Source organism: Ylistrum balloti, unplaced genomic scaffold (assembly GCF_031769215.1).
Source record: "Ylistrum balloti isolate Yb309-2 unplaced genomic scaffold, AGI_CSIRO_Ybal_v1 Utg371336, whole genome shotgun sequence".
Classification (NCBI taxonomy): domain Eukaryota; kingdom Metazoa; phylum Mollusca; class Bivalvia; order Pectinida; family Pectinidae; genus Ylistrum; species Ylistrum balloti.
This window is the reverse complement of record NW_026782710.1, coordinates 10,763-33,428: the sequence shown is the minus strand read 5'-3', so window position 1 is coordinate 33,428 and position 22,666 is coordinate 10,763. Positions and strand designations below refer to the sequence as shown.

The following is a 22,666-nucleotide window of genomic DNA, read 5'->3' as shown; positions in this document are numbered from 1 at the left end:
GCTAAGAAAGAATGGGTTTGTTGTTTTTCAATATAGGATATGACATCCTGAATTTTCGAATATTCAACTCTACAATGAGAATTAGGAATCGAATTATTGAGTGACGACCCTTGTGTTTACTTAAATGATGGATGAGACGAAATTTTCCTGTGTTTTTCTTTCCAACGACACCAATGAGGCTGACGTGAAAACGGTCATAAGGAGTGTTCACATAGGGACCTGCAAGTCTGCCGTAGTCAAGTTCCTTGTTAATCTTTTTCAGTAACTGCTGAAGGGTATGTGCTGCAAAATTTTAGGCTTCTACAAGAGCTTTGTATCTCATAGCTTGACAGATGACAATGCAGGCGAAAACCATCCATCATAAACTGTCAGAAGCTCAGAAGGAATGACAGGGTGACGATGTCCACGAAAGGCAGGGGAGGTATTGGAGTCCCGGAACTGGTGGTTAGGTAGACGAAAGAACGATCGAGGGTTGGGGTTTCGGTAAGGGAATGGGAAAGACTGGTCCGAGGCGAACGTACCTGGGCAAATTGAAGGGGGTGTGGACCTTGGCACTTATGGGGAAAACGACAGCGATGACAGGGTCTCCTTTGGATGAAGCGCCTACAGTTACCCTTGGTGAGTTGCGCAAGGGAAGAGCTGTGTTTGGCCCTACTTGTCATGGCATCCTGCTACTAGTCCCACTCATTTGACCCCCATGACACTGATTTGTTTTGCGCCCTCAAAAGCCGAAAATATCTATCGTAAAGTTGCCAGTATCCCTGCTTCAAGGCCAGCTTTCAGACTACAGACATACATTGTAACAGGGCTGGGAAATCCCCTGGCTTCCGTTGTGTATGATTAGCAATTAACTTATGAAAAGCATTCGTCCACTGCGCTAATGACAAGGATGGCGTATTTTAGTGGTTCCTGATTTGTCAGTGTTGACAAATCAACAAACTCATCATTCAAAATCTTTTCTTGAATTCTTTCATTCACCAAAGAGCCTAAAGGTATCACAGAAGAAGTAAACCGCCATGTACTGGCTCTGTGGGGGTCACCTGTAGTGCTGGGGCCATGGCAATGCTAAAAGATTGAAGACGCGCTTATAGCACTGTGTGTTGCCATGGGTGCATATGAAATAGTGTCTGTATTATCACTAGTCACCGAGGGTATTGGGGCCTGGTGGGCGAGGCCTGCTCCGTAACTGTGTCGGTAGCAGTCATCCTCCGTCCGTCCTCCAGACCCTTCTGGAATGCCTACCGAGCCATATCCCGGAGCTCCAGGGAGGATACTGACAAAGGGGGTGTTCCATCAACTGGCAGCCCTTGGTCTGAAGTGCCATTGATTTCAGTCCAGCGGGTGCGTAGAATCATGCAGAACAATAGTCTGGCTAAGGTAGACCCTACAGTGCCAGATCATTTTAAGAGTAACGTATCAATTTAGTCCCTCAAGAACACAAGTTAAAGGGAGGAAAAAACAAGTAACATAACTCGAAACAGCCAGTAAACAAAGACAAAGTACGCAAATTACATTAATAGTGGAAATGACTGGCAAGACAATCAAGCTGCATAAATGATATAAAATTCATAGATATCTGTCAAATTAAAAAAAGTAAACCATATCGATAAGACATACAAGTCGATAAGAACTAACTGCATAATTTTGTATTTTAGAATACAATAGTTAAGAGCAGCAAAAACAAAAAAAAAATAAAGCCAGCAGCAATCACTGATGACAGCCACCGCCGTGGCAATAAAACGCGTACTACATATGTTAACCAACATCAGGTAAATACACAGCAACTTATACCACTGTAATAAACAGTACATGGCAAAAGGCACAAACAAAAAGTTTTTTTTATCATAAGAATGGATGAAGTGAAGATTCTCAAATGAAAGATAAAGTGAAAAAAGCAGTTAAATGTTCAACTGTGATTTCCTGGGCTGGCAAGTTATAAAATCTGGCAAAAATTAAACAAGCTGCAAAATAGTATAGAACATATCAGTGAAGAATTAACTGAGAGCAGCAAATAAAATGATACAGCCAGCAGCCATCAATGATGGCAGCCACCTCTGAGGCAACATCCAAGTTGTTTTGTTTGTTTGTTGTTGTTTTTTTTAATTTTCAAATTAATGAAAATTCATAAGTCAACAGTGATATATTATTGAATATTATGGTATGGGTAACACCTAAGGAAACGACAAACTCAAGGGATGCAACTGGGGTAGCCTAAAGAAACAAATTCATTGTAGACAACCTATACAGTAGCCTTCAAAAAGAATATTTCACAGAGTCCTGCAGACTGGGCAAGGGGGGGGGGTGTAACTGGAAGTTCTATTTTTTACAGTGCATAGCAACAGTGAAGTAACAAAGATTTACACGTAACATAAAGGGTGTTCTGCTTAATACCTTTCTATATAAACACTGCCTTCACCTAACGTTGCATAATATGTAAAACGTAAGCAGAGATTCGTTCTGCTGAAACCTGATAGTGTATTACGAAGTTTGTTTAAGTTCAAGTACACGTTACACCACATCCTCATTCATTAAGAAAAAAATAATTTTAAAGTTTAATATGTATACGTCAGACTTTGACTGGGATATGCTCCTGCAATCATTAATATTTCAATCAATAGGGTTGACTCTCCTCGCCTAACCCAGCGGTATATGATGGTTATAAATAATGCAATCAATGGTGTGTACTTTGTTTAAACCTACGGCCGTGTTTAACATTGCTAACAATCGAATAGGTACTATTGGCGAGGTAAAACGAACAAGATCGGCCGGTAACATTTAGCGACACAGGTATAAATGCCACTCCGTTGTAGGCAGCTGTTCATTCATAGACTAATGTTAAACATGTAAAAAAATTATTTGGCTTCATGCCGTGAACTTTTCAAAATTAAAGGAATCTATAACTCAATGCAGTTAATATGAAGCTATTGTATTATTTGGGAATTTACATGTGTGTGCGTGAAAGTATACGGTGTGAACATTAAATGCATTTATATATACAAGATATCTATAAGTATGAGCGACAAAGAGACCCGTGAACAAAGAATACGACCAGATGGTACGGTAAGGTAATTATCAAATTTTTCTTCGTCGTCTCTTGCCAATCAAAGTAAATCGTGTCTTTTTTCATATCAGAAACCGATATATAGTAATATGATCAGGAATATTATTTTATTTCCCTTTTATTACGACCGTAAAACTTTCTCGTAGTATCTATCATCTAGTTGTATCGCATTTTCCTGATTTGAATTTCAATATAACTTTTTTTTCATAAAAAAGTCACAGCAGCTGCTCGTAAAAAAGTCTTTATGAAGATTAAATAAATGCGATTATTAGTTCAGTGAAATGTCTTTGCTTGACGTTCCTATAGTGTAATTTCCCCATACTTTCTGATATGATTGTGGCCAGTTTCATTTTTAAAAAAGTGTTCTAGTTACTTGTTAAAGCATATCATAATAATAATAAACTTCCTGGTTGATTCAGGTGTACTATGTGTAGACTGAGGCACTCCTGTTGATTTATACAACAGTTTGGATGGAGGATGGAAGTTTCAAACATTTGGCTGGTGATTCTCTATCTGGTAATAACCTTGGAGATAGTCAACACATCAGGTATTGTAATTTCTTTGATGCTGAATTTATACCAACGAAAGGTTTGAAAGGTTTAACCTTGACTATTCCTTGCTCGATTTTAAAATGAGATGTACGAGACGTAGAAATCAGTGATTTGCATGTGAACACTGGTGAAATTTAAATGCAAGGCAACATTAAACGAATAATGCTCGAATGGATCATTCACGTTTACAGCATTACAACATAGAAAAGCTGTACAAGATGGAATTATGTATCAATATCTCATTTTTCAGTATTTATTGAATTACTATATTGATGTTTGGTCATTCTCATTTAGTGACGCGACAATGTGCTATTATAAATGATTATAATTTAGGACACATATTTCAGTCATTTCAACTGGTTTGTAATATTTCAGAAGAGTTATATTTGTACCATTGGCGACTTCAACACGTTTAAATGTGATATAAGAAGTATTGCCAGTATATATGATATTGGAGCTTTTTGTTGACATTCCTTTAAGTGGTTTGTTAATATGTCCGATCATTCTAAGTAAATCGATCGAAAAATGTTTTACAGGTAGGTTTAGTATTTCTATATGCAAATACTTGTATAGAAAATATTTACTTCCTAGTATGTAGCCGTGTTACTATATCCATACAACCTGGCTTCGTGTACTGTTGTGTATATTGGGTGTATATACCCTTGGTCTCATGATTATTTGTTTCCTTTGTCCAGTGGAGATTTCTAAAACATCAGGTTACGTTTCAGATATAACTTTATATCTAGTTTTAACTAACATATGTATCTATATACCATCCACAGTCTTCACTTCATTAGACTGAGTTTACATCAACTAGTTTCTGTTCAATGATTGGAATATTCTTCTCATAGTTTAACATTTTTGTCAGCATCTTGTTCAGAATTTTGATCATAAGCATCTTGAATACTCTGCATTAATAAAATCTTATTGATACGTATTTTGTAGCTAAGCTACAACGTTCAGTGTATATATATATTATACATGTAAACAGCATGGATTTGTTGTACCATCAATGAGTGTAGCGATCCTGTTTGTATACTTAATTCAGATAATAAGTTACCTATTAATGTATATACAGAAATTACGACACGAAGGTCAAAGGGGTATCATTATCTGACATAGCCCTTGCTTCTATCCAATTGAAAACCAAAATACCTGCGCTATACAATCCTGATCGTATTATATTTACATATTGCTCTGTGGTCACCCATTATGTCTATATTAATCTGGACTGCATTCACAGTATTGTAGATGCAGTTCAGAGAGTGCGCATTAATATTTTTCTGTGGTAGGCTAAATACCAATAGTATCGAATACCTGAATGATCAAGGATTTCAGGCTAGACACATCATGTTCATGAGCTCCCATCAATCTGAAAGTTCGCTTCGGTCCTATAACCGCACAGTTTCGACAACACAGAAAAAGTCACTCAGTGCATCGTTGTCTACCCTGACACTTACAGTTACCGTTCACACAGCGAGAGTTTCGCGATCCCCATTTACCGATCACGCAGCGACAGTTTCGACATCCCCACAAGCAGTTTCCTCACAAACCGTAGCATTTGTTTCATCGGAGTCCCTTTCTGCAAGCGATAATCCTCTTCCTTTAAACTCACTCAGACAAAACATGAATGTAAATGTCCAAACCAATACGGCTACACCAAGTTTCTTCGCCGGCTCATCATTTTCAGGCTGTTCGTTCACTTTTAACTCGAAGTGACGTGACGCCGCCATTTTTTCTGAATGAATGGACCGGCACGGTAGCCCTACGGTTTACACCTGCGTAGTGAAATTTTAATTCTCTGGATTTAAGTACTGATATTAAATAGTAATTGTTGAAAGTGTTAAACATATTCATTTCGTCAGCTTATAAAGTTTCAAACTTTATTGTTTTATCAATTTCTCATTATTTTACTGTTGTTTTTCCACGCACTATTTTTTGTCGTCGTCAATATGGCTGTTCCATCAACATCGCAACACTAACGATTGAGCGGGAAATTTGAATTTCAATTATTTCTAAAAATTAAAAAAAACATGACAAAAATGTAAATATAACCATTGAACGTCTGTCTGATTGCATTTATTGTCAATATGAATGCAATCTGGGTGACAGATAAATATTAACGGACGTCATTCTATTTATCTGTCACCCTGATTGCATTCATATTGACAATAAATGCAATCTGACAGACGTTCAATGGTTAAATACATCGCACGTTCTTCATGAATATTTTCTCGAGTGTTCATTTTCGGTCCCGAGTTATTAAGTGTTTGCTTGTGTAACGTATACACAGATATACGTAAATCTCCTCAAGTAATTCTGCAAAGAGAAAGATATTTTGTTACATTCTCACTTATTTCTTACATTTTCCTTCGGCGTCAGTAAACATAAACAAAATCATAACACCAGGTAAACTCTTTTGAAGAAAAGAAAAGTTAAAACTCCTACAATGAAGTTATTTTCAATTTATCTAAACCAAATTAATGATAATCTTAGGTATTTTCATATTGCTAAGATGATTTTGATCATCGCTAATAAAGTTTAGAAAATGAATATGTCGCGTATATAATAATAATAGATAATAAAATCTAAACATATAGAAGAAATTTCTAGTTATCCGTTTCTTATTCTGATTACTAAGTTTTACAGATAGAAAAGTGATTCCAGTCAATACTATAATGGGATTAATTGACCTTATCTTCAATTTAGACACAAGCTAGAACAACGAAACTCGCCATCTTTCGGACTTTATTAATCGGTTGTATCATTTCAGTCGCTGCTATGACTTCCTGGTCACATGAAAATGATTAATATATCGTATAAAAAGAACTTTCACCATTTTGAAAATTCTTTTACAGTAAATCATGTATGTAAAACGAAATAAGGGCAAAGGGAATGTTGGATTTCAACAAAATAAAAATTAATACCATAAAAAAGGTTTTATAAAATGAAAATATAAGGAGAAAAAAGACAGGGTTCCCGGAAATAAATGGAAAAAGTGAATATGTATGCACAATCTTAATTCATTTGAAAAGTGAAACATCGTACATTATTTTCTTTTAATACCATAGATCAAAGAACATGTCAAACTTCACTGAATGTAAGATAATTGCCAGATTATTTCAATCATTTAGCATCACATAGCACTCCGAAACACGTGTACAATGCACGTATATACATGAACTTTGTTTCGAATTGTCCCTTGTTTGGATTTAGTATGTAACTTCGGAGACAAATATCAATGTGCACCCTGAACGAAAACAGAAATAGATATATAGTGTCATTCAATATGATTAAAAGGTACAACGGTATCGGGATCAAGTTTAACGACTGAAGTAGCCACCATGTAAATAATACGATATCTTGAGACCAGCCATGAAACGGAACATCAGATTCCTAATGAATGAATCAGGTAATGCCAACGAGCATAATGTAAATGGTGTCCATCCAAACAGAAATGGCCAGAATGGAAACAAATAACTCTCAATGCTGGTGATCTTGAAGGATGTTTCCTCATATAAACTGGAAAAAACAGTGCAATCATTTCATACGCTTCTAATATTTCATTTTACAGCAATATCCTCAGACTTCATAACGAGAAATTGTCTATAAGGACTAAATATCAATTACTTATCTTTGTGAGACTAAAGGGGCAGTTATCCTTCTTCAACATTCTTAAATGTTTTACATTGTTTATTTTAACTGCTTAACATCTATGCATTGAATACTTTAAATATAACTTATTTAATTAGGCCTAAGTGTCAACGGCTTATATCATATTAGTAACTTAAAAGCTCGTATATTGTACGCACATTGAAGCTTCTCGTTATATTCTTATATGGCTGTGTAAACATCATAGATCTTGACGTGACAGTCAGGGGCTACGCATATTCCATAAAGAATATATCATGCATTCTGTTAGTATATATATACCCTTAACTATGGGTCGGGAAATAATCTGTCCTACTGTTGGTTAGCATGTTTCCCCGGAACTACGAGTCATCAAAGAAAATGTCCTGCAGTGGACTAATGTATATGTACCCTAGTTTACGGGTCAATAAATAATCTATTCAGCACTGACAGTATGGGCTTCCTATATTGAGGCAGTCGCCGCTGAGTCGAAGTTGAGCGTTTCAGATCAATCACAATATCTGGGAAATGGTGTTATCTACGTCGTTCACATTTTATTGTATAATCTGTTATTACAAAACGCTCCATGTACGCTTTAAGGACAATAAAAATTCCGATTAAACTAACAAACTGTTATTACTAAAAAATGAATATATGATATATATATTGAAAAACAATTTCAATATAACAATCACAAAAGTCGATTCATTTTGTAATGATTGGTGATGGTAAATTATTTCACAAAACAGGCATATTTCACTGAATCAGAACAGCAGTAAAACGACCTAAACTATGTATCTAATTGAAAAGAGATGACGTTTGGAATAGGATGTGAACAACAACTTGTCTTGCAGTTGGTTAGTATAAAATAGGGACCACTAAAGAATCTAGTGTATATAATACTCTTAACTCTGAGTCGGCAAAAAATCTGTCCATCAGACTCTAAGTATATATCGACTCTCTTTTACTAGTGTGTGCGCATTTTTTTTTTTTTTTTTACTGACATCTGTAAATTGTTTTATAGGAAATGTGGTATCGATGTTGTGGTATCTTCATTAAAAGGAAGACAGATTCTCACGATTTTCTTCTAGTTTAGGAACTGTATTAAGCATACATTAACAGTTAATATATTAATTGCAATGTTAACAACCAAAAAAGTGGTAACGTAAATAAAAAAAAAAACAACTAAAAATCAATTATGGACGCCGTTTTCGTTATTTCTTTTAACACTAGAGAGAGGACAGACACGCACGTTAATTTACCTGTAGGCATAGTTATGACTAAAGTCCAGTGCCCGCTTTCGATCTGAAGCCTAATGCACCTGTAACTTTACGGTATACTACTAGTCTTGATGTTTGGCAACGCCAGTAAACGTATTTAAGATGTAATAATCTAGATTTAACTTTAGCTTTCTGGGTTGTTGATCATATTGCTTATGCCACTAGGTGCGCGATCGCCGCTTTGTTTTAATTCCGACCAAAGGCATCCTCCAAATACTAGGTCAATAGGATTCATACTCTCATTAGGAAAGCGATCCTGTATTGGCCTTGAAAATCATGACAAGCCGGCACTTCGCTACCTTGAATTCCTTAACTATAGATAAAATTGGCAGTTGCAGTCTGGAGGATTTTTCTATACAATCCGACTGAAGTAAACTCTAATTGGACTCCCAGCACGTTTTCTCATGTAGCTGCAACTGACTTCCCTAATCCGTCAACACTTTTGACAGGAATCTCTTCCATGTTAGTAAATCCAGGCATTATTTCTTTCCTTATAGATCGTTTCCATCCACATTTTTTCATTCATACTTTGACCAATATGTTTTAAACTTCTCATTCTGCATTTTTCTCCTTCATTGAGCTATATGGTCGCTTTTCAGGACTGGGCATCTCGACTTCTTCCTCTTGAATTGATGCGAGCCCATAGCAAGTTTACTTCTAGTGCTGTTAACACCCATCTTTCTTGTATATGGTATGTTGTTGTTACGGTCAGATCATCAATGAAGCCTCTCATCGGTGGATGACATGTCCGATCCAAAATTTTCGACTCCTGTTGCCTTGTTCACCATACTGTTTTTTTTTTTTTATATATATTTCGTTTCAGTGAATTCGTGTCGTAATCCAAACGTCAAGACAACAAGCCAAAGCTCAAATCATGCCATGACGTTCACAAGTGAAAAGGCAGTTGATGGCTGTATTAATCAGAACTTTGGAAATAAATGTTGTATACATACACAAGCAAACCCTTCACTGTTGGAAGCTTGGTGGCAGATTAACCTTGGTGGTCCAGTCGTTATGGAACTTGTGAAAATATACAACAGAAGTAAGTAAGAAACAAAGCACATGAAAATCTCCTTTTCTAGTTCATGACAATTAAACGTAATAAGCATCCCGTAGCAAGAAGGTAATACACCATTTTTGTAGTGTGAGGGTATGTTTCTATGTGACATAATAACTATGGTATTGAGCTTCTTACACCGTTGTATGATTATGGTGATAGATCGTACACCTGGTAAACAATAGTAATAATACTTACTGGGTACTGTTTAGTTTAAGTATTCTTAGATAATAGTGCGTGTTTTCCGGAACATGTATCTTACCAATACGATCTTTATAATATGTTATATGTTGCACATGAGTATGAACATTGGGCATAAAAATGATACGTAGCGTAGATACTATCAATAATGCAAGCAATGTTAATCGCATTTACCTTCAACATAATTCAAATGCAATTTTTATAGATCGCATTTTTATTATGTCAATGTTGCAATTGAAACGAGTAAAATTTCGGTGTTGTCATAAGCAGCAATATCCATTAAGCTTAAGATTTACTGTTTATTTCGCACAGATGATGTAGCCAAAGAACGATCAAGCCGATTTGGTGGCTTTCAGATATACCTATCAAATACAACAGATTGGAGAAACGGTGACAACTGTCATACAGATACAACATCTACATGGCAATCGATGGACCTTGCTCCATCTATTCAATCGTGTACAGGCAACACAATCTACCTGACTATCTATGTTGATCGACGACCAAACAAACGTTTCGATTGGTATTCTGGCTACGCTATCCTCGAACTCTGTGAAGTCGAAATTTATGGTGAGCTCATTCAGTAAGAAAATATCGTTTACTGATATATACATATATAGTATGGACGGGAATAATGTCATAAAACACACACACAAATAATGAACAGCTTCAGTCAGCCGGGTTGCCGAAACGTTTAGTTCTCTCTAGACTGTGAAGTTCTGTCGTAGTGATCAACTTGAAATAATTTCACCGAGAAAACACTTTTTTTTTCACCGAGAATTCACATGAACACTAAAGTATCCTATAAATAATTAAAAATACAAATGTCATATACAATTTACAAACATATTGATTCAATGACTTGAAATAAATGAATAAACAAACTAGATAGAAGCACGCCTTTCCTCCGAGAAAACACAATATTTACTTCAGTATACAAAAACATGTTTAACGTAGTGTATAATTCATATGCCACATATAAAAAATCTGCATCAATGGTCTGAAAAGAACGAAGAAAAACTGGTAACTTAAATTCGTTTAGGACGTCGTAGTTTCCGTGACACTTAGTTAACAATATACTATATTAAGAAGACTTACTACCCTGAGTGAAAATAGAGATCGATATAGTATTATTTCTGATGATCCATAATTGAGAAAGGTTGAACATTAAGGCCGGCCAAATACTGAGATATTTACGAGTAAAGTGTACGACTTTGACCTGTCCTTCTACTACTAATCAGCATAAACGTAACTCGTTGAATTTGACCCTATTGATTGTAAAGTCACAAGTTCCCAACAAAATTGTATCCAAATTGAACGCAGCGTTCAAAGCAGTAAAGTTTGCGATCAAAATATTCGTTTAATTGGTATAAAGATGACGCTAAAAAGAAGGGAAAACGTTTTCAAAAGGACAAAGGCAAAAACACTAAGCATTATTTAAACGTGGGTCTATATACACTGCATTATTTGCCAACTCGAAAGGAAGTAATGCCATAATTCAAATTGTAAAAAGTCCTTTCTATTTTGATATAACATACAGAAGTAAATGTCAACGGAATATAGCACATTAGTAGCTGAAAAGCTCGAAGAACTTTGGAGGTTTTCTTGCATATTTCTATTGGGATGTTTTGTCTTTGAACTGGTAACGTCACAGATGCGGGCGACCCATATCGAGGCGATCGCCACTGGTTCAAAGATGTACTTTCAGATAAATCACAGAATCGGAGAAAATGGATTAACTACGACGTTTTCACTTTAATGGTCTTTTATTGTATAATGATATGTATTCTATGGCTAAATATAGCAAACAGTTCAGGGTACAATGTTATATATGTCCTACTCAAAAGCAATTGAACGTTTGACCTGAAGTTAACAAGGAAATCAACCTATGAAAATAATGATTAATTTTCCGTGATCATTGCTTACTAGTTCATGCATACGAAGATTTTATCCTTTCATCAAATACCACTACATTACTGTATTGAAATATCAATACTTGATACACAATAAAAAAAGAGCACACATCATTACGTATATATTCCTGTTTTTTTACTTCAGTCAGAGTTATTTTTATACGTCTAAAAACCATCAATCATTGTATGCATGCTTTATCATGTAAAGTACTTTTTAAGCCACAAACTGAGATAATATGCGCCGGAAATATCAGGTATAAACATGCCTCTATCGATCTTCATATTTACAACGTTAGAAATCATTTAATTCACATACACTGACGTTTTCTTTGAAATATTTATATAATAACAAATCAGACAGAATAATCTGAATCCATTTTAGACACTGATAACAATATTATTATTATATTATTACAACTTTGCTTTCTGTGCCCCTAAGGATGTATTACATACATAACTTTCAGGTTGTCCACTGAGGAAATTTGGTAACAACAGCTGTGATTCCAACTGTGATACAACCTGTTTTAACAACCTTTGTCACCCTAACACTGGTCGATGTACATGTAAGTTAATAATTCGACACCTCTCGTGGATTGATTTAAACTTTTGATTTGATAACTCAAGACAGTTGAGCGTTTGCACTGTACCTGATCATAAAAATACATACATAGTATGTTTATACTAGGCGGGCTAAGATTTCAAGTATTTGCAGAAGGAATGTGAATAATTATATACAAGATTTTGGTACAAGGACGAGCTTACTGTTTCTTTTACTTTAGATTAACAGGGTTGTATAGCACTTGATTGATAACCATGTTGTTTAAGCGATAGAGGTAACGTTTAATGTTTTCATAATGTCAACAAATCTTTCCTTCATATTTCTCTATATTTACAGCAGAAATTCTAGAATATGGATTTTAATATCTTAACACCTTCGTACATTGTGCTGAGTAGCAGTCTTATGCTCGAAAAGGAAGTTTTTCGTTGAAGAAAAAACTGTAAATAGAAAATAGAAAAAGATGAATTTTAGATATGACACTTTATTCATGAGTGTCAAATATAATGTAACGTTTGGTAAGTCAGACCAAAATGCAGTCATTCATATAATAACTACCTCGACATCAACAATAATTTGTTTTACAATGTTTGGTTTCATTACAAGTTTATGTAAACATGTATAAAATCCCCTGAAGTACCTGTACAACTATTGATAGTGCTTACTTCGTCGTTTTAAACTATTCTCTGGGGCTCTGATATGTACAGTCGTATCTTAATACTAAAATAGGTGTGTGCTACTCCTGACAAAATGTCAAATCAATTTTAGATTGCGCAGAAGGATTTTTCAAAAACAAGGCTTTGTGTGTAGGATGTTTTGATAATTGTTTCGGGAAAATATGCGATGTGGAGACCGGCGTTTGCGCATGTAAGTACTGTGTCATTTCTAATTGCACATTGAATTCATTTTACTTTTATTGTTATGATTGAAATTGTCTGAATACATGTACCTGTAACTCAGAAAATAACTTCATTTCTATTTAAAAGAAGGAGTATTACTCACGTAAGGATTTATACACCATCAAATCAGTGTTTGTAATGCTTATACGTTGCGGCACTTTTCTACAATTAAGACGTGAATTTGATGATCAGAGTCGACAATCCTTAACTACATACCTGATATAATACACAACTTTCTTATACATCTTTATGTTTCGAAATGTGAGTGAAAATGCTTATTACATTGTAATATACGTTGATTCAGCTTGTGTGAAGGGGAACTATGGAAGCTTCTGTGACAACACATGCCCTGTCAACTGTAAGGATGGGGTATGTGACCAACATACAGGAGAATGTGAAGGTACGTCTATGGTAATAATGTGTCAAACTGATATTCGGCTACGAGAATGGACATCTACATAAGGAATCATATCGTAGTCAAATATATTTTCAATACTAATTTGGGAAGGTTCTGTTCTTCGCTTTGTATATTACAAAAAGGAACTGTGTACAGCTTAGCCTTTCAATCGTTCACATGAATATCGGTTTATTATTCAATGCATAGCCATATTGCCCTGGCAATATGTACATGCTCTTTCGTGCATTCAACGTGCTGTATTTTTAGCCTCTGTTATATTTCTGTCAAACCTGAGCTCTGCTACCATTAATAACTTATCTGTTATCTTACCCTACGGAATTTCCCTGTCCAATTATGTTGTGAAGACCACTGACATTTGAAATACCTTGCAAAGTTTCGACTTGTATAGGCATTGTTCAATGAAAATGTTTAATGTTTGCTACCGTTGTTTTAAACGTATCATGTTGCAAATTTATTTTTTTTATTGTCGTCATTGTACATACATCCAGACTGACAGGTGTATTATATCAGTCAACAGTCCGGCTTATTTCCTCGGTGATGGACCCAACCCGAAAAATATTTACCCAAAGTATGCAGATTCGGTAAAATGTCATTGTGTTGGACCAAGCACATTGGAAAATATGCTTCACTGTCGACTAATTAGGCGTATAACATTTTTATATTTATGCATTGTTAAGAATGTCAATTCATAACGTCGTTGAACAATAATCTATGATTGCCCCTTGCAATGACATATGTAACGCATACCTGACTCAACATAATTAGGAAACCGGTTATTATTCATACGCTACCTACTTGAAGAAGTAATCCCACGTACATGGACATTCAAAAAGAACTAGATAAACCAGAAACAACAAAACAAAAATAAAGCAAGGACAAAAACTAAACAAAACAAAAAATAAATAAATAAATAAAAACTAAATCCTATAGTTAGGCATTTTAAAATTAGAGGTCTTATATTGCAATTTTTCTCATTTAGAAAAAGACATTGCAATTTAATGATTTCTACTTAAGTGTAGGTTTTTAGATGTCATGTATCTTTCATTTATAAGGATAAAACAAACGACTGAGCAGAGTGTCCACTTGCCAACTTCGTAATTACATATTAAACTTATATATTACATTGATGTGTTTGAACATTAGGATTTATTGCTGATATAACTAGGCTGCAGTGGTCTTGATAGGGAGAGAATACGTGAATTGTTGCGATTTTACGTCCGATCATTAAATTTTTAGATGTCATGTATCTTTCATTTATAAGGATAAAACAAACGACTGAGCAGAGTGTCCACTTGCCAACTTCGTAATTACATATTAAACTTATATATTACATTGATGTGTTTGAACATTAGGATTTATTGCTGATATAACTAGGCTGCAGTGGTCTTGATAGGGAGAGAATACGTGAATTGTTGCGATTTTACGTCCGATCATTAAATTAAACCCCAGGAAGGAAATCATGAACATTCTTTCATTCTTCTTCTTTATATTGCCTTAGGTGTTGAACTCGTTCATATCGTCTCGTGACCATTTTTCCCCCTTATATTTCCGTTTACCATATGTAACACTCATACCTGTGTACAAGGATTTATTTATCGTTCTGGGCAAATTAATCTTACACAGAACGCTATATAGCGACAGATTTGTATCAAATGCAAAATCGATTTCTTTATATACGAGGATGAGCATTACTTTTCAATAAAAACATATCCCTTGCTTTGCGTCTTCATTTCATATTCATATGATTTGTAAGGCATCACAATATTTTGTTCTAAAATTTGTCCTAATATTACACCCTCGATAGGAACGGGTCAATTACTAACCCGTCCATTGTAATGAGTATTCAGCAAGCAGCAAGTAAAAAAAGAAATCGATATTTCCATTATTTAATTATTAACTTACTTTTGAGGACACGTGAGGCTTGCTGTTCCAAAAAAAAAATACCTAACAAAAGATATGATGTTTCATTTAATATTTTTGTATGACATGTCATTGAAACTCGGAATATAAGTGGATATGACTAACTCTTAGTTAAAACGGAAATTACCGAGGGATACCGAATTAGTGAATCGTTTCGTATAAATTCAATATTTTGTTTGAAATTTGAACACAATTTTATCAGGTTGATGTAAATGTACGTCGTTTGTAGTAAAGGAAATTCAAAGTCGATTGGAACGTAGTCATTACAGCGTATAATGTCATTCCATTGAAGAAGATTTCAAATATCTTCAAGTATGACGAAATCATAAGTAGTTATATATACAAACTTTATATGGATACAAGACTGTTTTATGAAAGAATACAAACCAATTTCTAAAATGGGAAAACCGCAGATAACTTGTTATCTGCATCAGTAAGAAACGATATTCGTCTCTCAATGAAAACATACTTAACTCATTGCCTTTCCCTAGATTCTATATGAAGGTGCTAATATAGATATGGACGTTTTGTGTTAAAATCATCCGATACTCCAATATATAAAGATCAAGCACGTTTGAGTCCAAACAAACGAAAGAACTTTTCACAAAAACCTAGCGTGATATTACCTAACTATATATAAACAAAACAGATATGAAGTAACCTTGTTACGTCACTTTTTGGATTCAAGTCGTATTGAATTGAAATGTGGATAATAGTCTTCATTGACGCCTTCTAAAGATTTAATGTTTTATCGTGTTCAAATTGTCTTGCTTGTTTAGCAAGCCTGTTGCCATTGTCATCAGCAACATGTCTTTTATTTGTGTTATGATTTGTAAAAATGTTTTATATCTTTACACAGATTGTGTTGATGGTTACCATGGCAGGAAATGTGACCAACGATGTTCTGATCACTGTAAGGGTAACGTATGCAATCAGGGAAATGGAACATGCAGAGGTACGTAGATCATCCCAAGCCTTGGGATATCAATAATTAATGTCAGTTACAGGAAAAATATACGGGATCTTAAAACAAAACGTGAAGGTAATAAACTTGTAAAAGGAATTCAGTTTGTAAAGCGGGAAGTAATATGTGGACAAATGATTTTCACGCACGCGCTTTTACATTTGTTAGGAGAATAAGATAAGCTGTTATTGAATGATAAGCGTAGACAATGCCAACGTTTCCTTTATTACATTTTCCATTTTTCAGTATCCCTGAATGCCAACAATTAAGCTAAAGACTCAATACTCCGTCGACATTTTCAAGATTGTGACGGAGAATTTAAACATCATTTGAAAGTTGCATATTTCCCGATATATTTTGATTTATTTTCGTACATTTTTGTAATCGATATAATCCTCGAAGTACAATAGTACAAATTATCAGTGCAGGGTCGGAGAAGCAATAAACATGTTTCTAAATTGCAGATTTTAAGCGACATATTTTAATACATTCATCCTTGTATTCTTCTAAGAGGACATAGATAAGATAAAACTTAATTGGCCCTCTTTATAGCAGCATTAAGAATTTTACTTTAGTTTCTTTCTTTTTTTCTCTGTCTTTTCCGTCGATGTCTCAATATTCTTTTGACATTGATTGTCGCAAGGATGTGCAACCCCAGACAAACAAATATCCACTCTTTGGCAAAATAAATCCCCATCGCCATTTCCATTTTTTTTACCAACACGTGGGCCTTCTTTTACGTGATGTTAAATAGTATATGTTTTCATATCTTTAATGTAGAAAAAACGTGTATAAACGTTAGACCCATAATGAAATTTAATCAAGATTAATCTGAATAATATCGTCACACAATGATTTCTTAATAATTGAATCTAATGCAGCAGAATCCGATATTGTTTTGGCCCTTATCATTCAGATCGAAGATCCGTATAAGTTAACTGATTAAGTGATAAAGCATTTTTTATGTATCTGCACACTACGACAAGAAACGATACACAACAATGAAAATGAATGAAAGAGGCCACCCTTACAGAGAAGGTGAAAATTTACAACGTATCTTACAGTTACATAAACCATAAAATGAACAAATATTGTTGTTTGAGTAGTTATAACAAAAAGCCAAAGTATTTTCTATCAACAGAAAATAACAATGATTAAATCGATAGAGATGTTTACGAAGAGTACAACCCATGATCGGGATTTTATTGTGTCCTTCCCCTTGTCTTCATTTTGAACCCCAATGTCCAGTAAATGAGTTCAAAAAATACATTCCAAGACTCGTGACATACATTCTCCTATTACCTTTTTTAACATTTTGATTCGTAATGGAATCAGATACACATTCCTACAATGAAGAGGTAAGGGTTTCAATGTTAAAGTTCTACTGTTTTTGGTTAGTGTTCCTAAAATGACAGATATTAGACGGCACTTGATATGTTCTGGGTTTCTAAAACATATATGTATACTAGATCCAGAATGCGCCCACACTCAAGCATCTAAAACAAATACATATTTTTTAATACTTTGAACATCAAAATGACAAATGTCTAAACCTACCTCGCAAAGGCTACACCAAACGCTACTTAGTAAATTATTTATTATTTCGGACTGTCATCATTTTCAGAAGTCAACAAAGTACAAATATAATTAATCACCGATTTGGCACGAACATTACGATATCGATGCGTGTTGTACCTTTCACTCATTGATGTCATTACCCTTCGCCCACGCCGCGTCAATAAAATAGAAAGCGTTCTATGTTCCGACGAAACAGATATTATACAGCAAATATTGCAATATGCATTTTTCTAGGATGTTGTAATTGTTAATATGTTTGAGGTACACATGTAGAATGACAGTTTCCATAAAGCTTTAATAACATATATGTTGACTGGTTGTTAAATCAGATTGTGAAGATCGCTATTTTGGGCCATATTGCGTTGCCTGCCCCAGTAATTGTTTGGATCCCGTTTGTAGCAAGACATCTGGAATGTGTAATTGTAAGTTTTCAGTCACTTGACACTTAAGGTATGCGTTCAACAAGTTATAAGTGACCTCATATTGTTTATTGCTGTTTCTAAATGTGATGCAATAACATTATCAAGTGTTAATCTTTCAGATGTTAATGTATGAAATACAACTGCATTTTATTCCATAAAGCTATGAAATGTTATGTAAAAGGTATGAAACATAAGCATTTTCATGGTATGTAATGCACGCACATAATGAATCAAATTGATATAGATGTGATGAGAAGTTACTGGAAAATAAAAAAAATAAAAACCGCTCGGTTTATTTTTGTGATTTGTGAAATCGTCAAAAGTTAACATCAGTTTGGCTGTCATGACTGTAATTCATTCCAAAGCCATGATTAAAATTCTACCTTAATATAAACAATTCCAGCTCTTTCCTCTAAACATTGTATAAATATTGATAACGAAGCACTATCACAACTTTTCGTTGCAGTGTGTACAAATGGCTACTATGGGATGCAATGTACTATGAATTGCTCTGAGCACTGTATGAATAATACCTGTCTGCAGAACGATGGACTATGCATTGGTATGGAGATAATTTACTGTGTGTTGGCCAGAAGTTGTGTTAATGTCTTGTCGTTGCAGTTGACGATAAAAAATATTGAAATCGAAAGGTTCAAATAGATGGAATAGAAATGGTCTTTTCAAAGTGTTAAGGTAGACCAGAAAAATCCCCACGTAAGGGGCTGTTTCAGCTCGAGGTTTTGTCTGTGGTTAGAAAGTAGATAATCTCTCCTCATTGTAGATATTTCCTTTTTCATTTGCCAAATATCAAGATAAATACAACAATGCATTATCAAAAACATGTAACAAAATTGCTTAATTACTGATATAGTGCATGACTTTGCCTAAACACAAATTAAAGACAAGACAAGACCCACTCCTCGACCGATACTATTTTATATTTAAAAAAAATCATGATTTTCTATTATAGAAAAAGTTCTCGCTAATCCTGTAATACAATTTTAAAGTAAATCGCTACCAATCTAAAGTAAATAAATAGTTTTTAAAAAATAAAGATTCGAAACGACTAAGTGCTAATTCATAATTATGCAGGAAGTCCTGCCCTCTGACGCATGCGCAAAAAACTGTAAATAAATCTGCCGTCTTCCAACACGGCAGAAAGCGTGCGAGGGAAGCGGGGAAGAAAACGTGTTATGATGGACTTTGAAGCGAAAAGAAGGAAGATAGCTGGTTCATACACTGTATCGCTTTCTGTTTGGTTCTCTCGTGTAGTATCACTCTAAAATCATATTCATAAATACTCTTATCATCGAATTTTCGCTTTAGATAGATCCATTTCGCGATGTTCTATATGTTCGTTACCGTATCGCTGCCCCATTTGAGGGCCTCTTTGTAATTAATCATATCTTTTCTCATTATCTGCACGTTTTTGTGTCATATTTAAGCATTGAAAGATGTGATCAATATATTATAGAGTATTGATTGCATTTATCGGTAAAATCTTTTTACAAGCGATGTCACATGGACGTACTACCCACCTCTTCCTCCATTCTGTTTTGGCTCTGACCGCGTCTAAACGTATCACGTGACATTTCTTATCAATATTCATATCCTGGTGTTGAGTAATGAGACTAATTCCGGCACCGATATCTCCGGTACCCTTTCAATTTTCAAGTTTATATAAATCTTTATTGATATGTTATCTGTTAGTATGCAACAACAGTTCAAGTCAATAAAATATGGAAAAATATCTATAACGGAGTGTGTCTGGCTCTTTATTCATTTTATAAACTTGTTTTAAAATGATAAAGCCCCTAATTACTGAAATATAAAAACTGTAATTACCATCTAACATAATCTTCATGTCAGCTTTCTTTAACGATATGCAGTTATAATGTAATTTGTAGGTGACCCACATTCAGTATGCTGAAACTATTTGGAGTGCCGCATGTACAGCACGTGAAACATATTTAGCACCATTTCCTTATGTCGTCATAATTTTCCATCGATTTCGAAACTCAGTATTATACTAGAATTTTATTACCAATTTAATTTAATTGAGTTCGGTTATCAAAATGGCGAACTTTTAAAATATTTAAAATGTGCTTGTGCTGCTACTGTATCTTATCATTACTGCTTGCTAATATCGTCAAGATGTCACTTGTAACGTAACAAGCTATTCAGGCTCCGTATAGGCTCAAGCTATGCATGTGGAGAACACTGAGCGATCGTGTTGATTACCTAGTAGATCAGCCACGTGGAAATGGGCAGATTATCGTGTATGACAATTCCCATTTGCGGAATATCCGTAAGCTACGTATATGACAGATACATCGAAGAGTATTATAATCCTACTCTGACCGGAATGGACTCCGTTTAATTGATAAAAGATAACTAATTTTAATGTAAATATGACTTTAGTTATGAAAATAATCCTGAAGCGCGCAATATATTTCTGGATGCCTTTATATCTCGAAGTCAACATGGTTGCCGAATCAACTCATTTAGACTAAACGTGAGTACTCAAAATACCTTTAGTTCACAATTTATTTGTTTGTTTTTAATCGAGGCAATTTGCCCAACTTAAACATTTTTGTCATCGAGACACTAACAACTTTTGTACATTTTCAAGTCAAGTTTAGTGTTAGCATAGGGACTACAACATTGAGAAGTAAACAAGTTGCCAGAGACCTATGAGACCATTAGTCTCTTGTACAATTATGTGAATCGTTGAGCGGAATGTTTATGTTTGCTGTAGTACATAAAAATAACCATGATCAATTATGATCCCCTGTAAGAATACATTTTTTAAAGCAATAAATGAAGTATCGGCTGTTCCTCTTTGTTAAATTATCAAAGGTCATTAGAACCCTACGTGTTGTGGTACGTAGGCAAGGGCACCTCTTTTTCTACTCTAAGAAAGGGGGATCACCAAAAGGCAATTACCTCCCCAATCGGAACAAAAGCGTCCATTTCAACAATATTAGTAGACGGTATAAATAATTTATAAGGTCATAGACAGTACCTCCTACCCGCTCCTAGTGCTTCCCTGTGGAAACATCTGATTTCTGACATGTTATTCTATCATAAGGTTGATCTTAAAATGCAATTCTCATTTTATATTCAAATTATTTGTTAATGTACCTGTAGATATATCATCAAATGACGTGTTCCTTGTCTGCAGACATTATTACATTGTTACATTTCATGCATAAAAAAGAATAGGAACGTTTACCTAAAAGTTAATGGTATTGGTGACGGGGCGGGTGATTTTGATGGCCTGTACGATACCGCACATTACGGGTTTTTTTTTTCAGAAATTTCCTGCTGACATGAATATCATGTAAGGCTTCCATTTATCCAACAAGACTAATTCATGTTTAAGCATATTCAATTGATATCCAATATGAAACTTATAGAAGAACGAAGATAGGAGTTGATTTTCTGTACCTGACTTTTGTTCTATTTTCAGGATGTGTTTTGGGCTATTTTGGCAGTACATGTGACCAGACATGTCCATCTAACTGTAATGTCAACCTATGTGTCCAAGCAAACGGCGTTTGTATAGGTTAATATTGCTACTTAATGCGTTTATTTCAAACATCATGGCCAAGTTTTGAAATTATTCCAGTTTATGTGTTCTTTCCGATGAACTGAAAATCGATATCGTATTGATAAAAATATACCGGCCGAAACATTTACCAAGCCTTGTATATCTGATATGAAATATGTATGAAAAAAAAAGCCTTGCAATTTCCAGTCAATCTGTATTTCTGTGAACATTCAGGGTGTAGACAAAGGTTTTTTGGAAACACATGCAACTCCCGCTGCCCTCTACAATGCAAAGATATCACCTGCATCCAGTCTAACGGACAATGTGAAGGTATGAAACAAGAGTACTATTTACTTCTTGTAATCAAATATGTTTGAAATCTAGCAAAACAAATATCCAGTCAAAGTATTTTACATTCAGGCAGATTCTGCTAGAAAACAAAACATCATTTTACATTGATTTTGATTTACAACCGACGTCTAAAATAAACACAAAACATACGTTTCATGTATAAATAGTTTATATATCAATTACATTCCTACTATACATGTACTATTCTAACGTCCTGACATCCAATATTGAATTTTCTCTAATCTCTGCATGCTGATGTGTATGATGCTCTCAAACACACGACAGAATTCATTGTAGATGGAAATTTACACG

At 34.6% G+C, this 22,666-nt stretch overlaps 1 protein-coding gene across 1 annotated transcript; it reads left to right on the top strand.

Moving 5' to 3' along the window:
• Positions 1-9,401: 9,401 nt before the first annotated feature.
• Positions 9,402-22,023, top strand: LOC132562047 (multiple epidermal growth factor-like domains protein 10). Its single transcript, XM_060226770.1, has 6 exons — positions 9,402-9,564; positions 10,093-10,350; positions 12,158-12,256; positions 13,453-13,548; positions 16,346-16,441; positions 21,923-22,023. Exons 1-6 carry the CDS (start codon positions 9,402-9,404, stop codon positions 22,021-22,023), a joined length of 813 nt encoding a protein of 270 aa, XP_060082753.1.
• Positions 22,024-22,666: the final 643 nt, after the last annotated feature.

Coding starts and splice junctions, on each gene's coding strand:
- LOC132562047 (XM_060226770.1), top strand. CDS start 9,402: ATGACGTTCACAAGTGAAAAGGCAGTTGATGGCTGTATTAATCAGAAC. Junction 9,565..10,092: donor TGTGAAAATATACAACAGAA/GTAAGTAAGAAA, acceptor TATTTCGCACAG/ATGATGTAGCCAAAGAACGA. Junction 12,257..13,452: donor TAACACTGGTCGATGTACAT/GTAAGTTAATAA, acceptor ACGTTGATTCAG/CTTGTGTGAAGGGGAACTAT.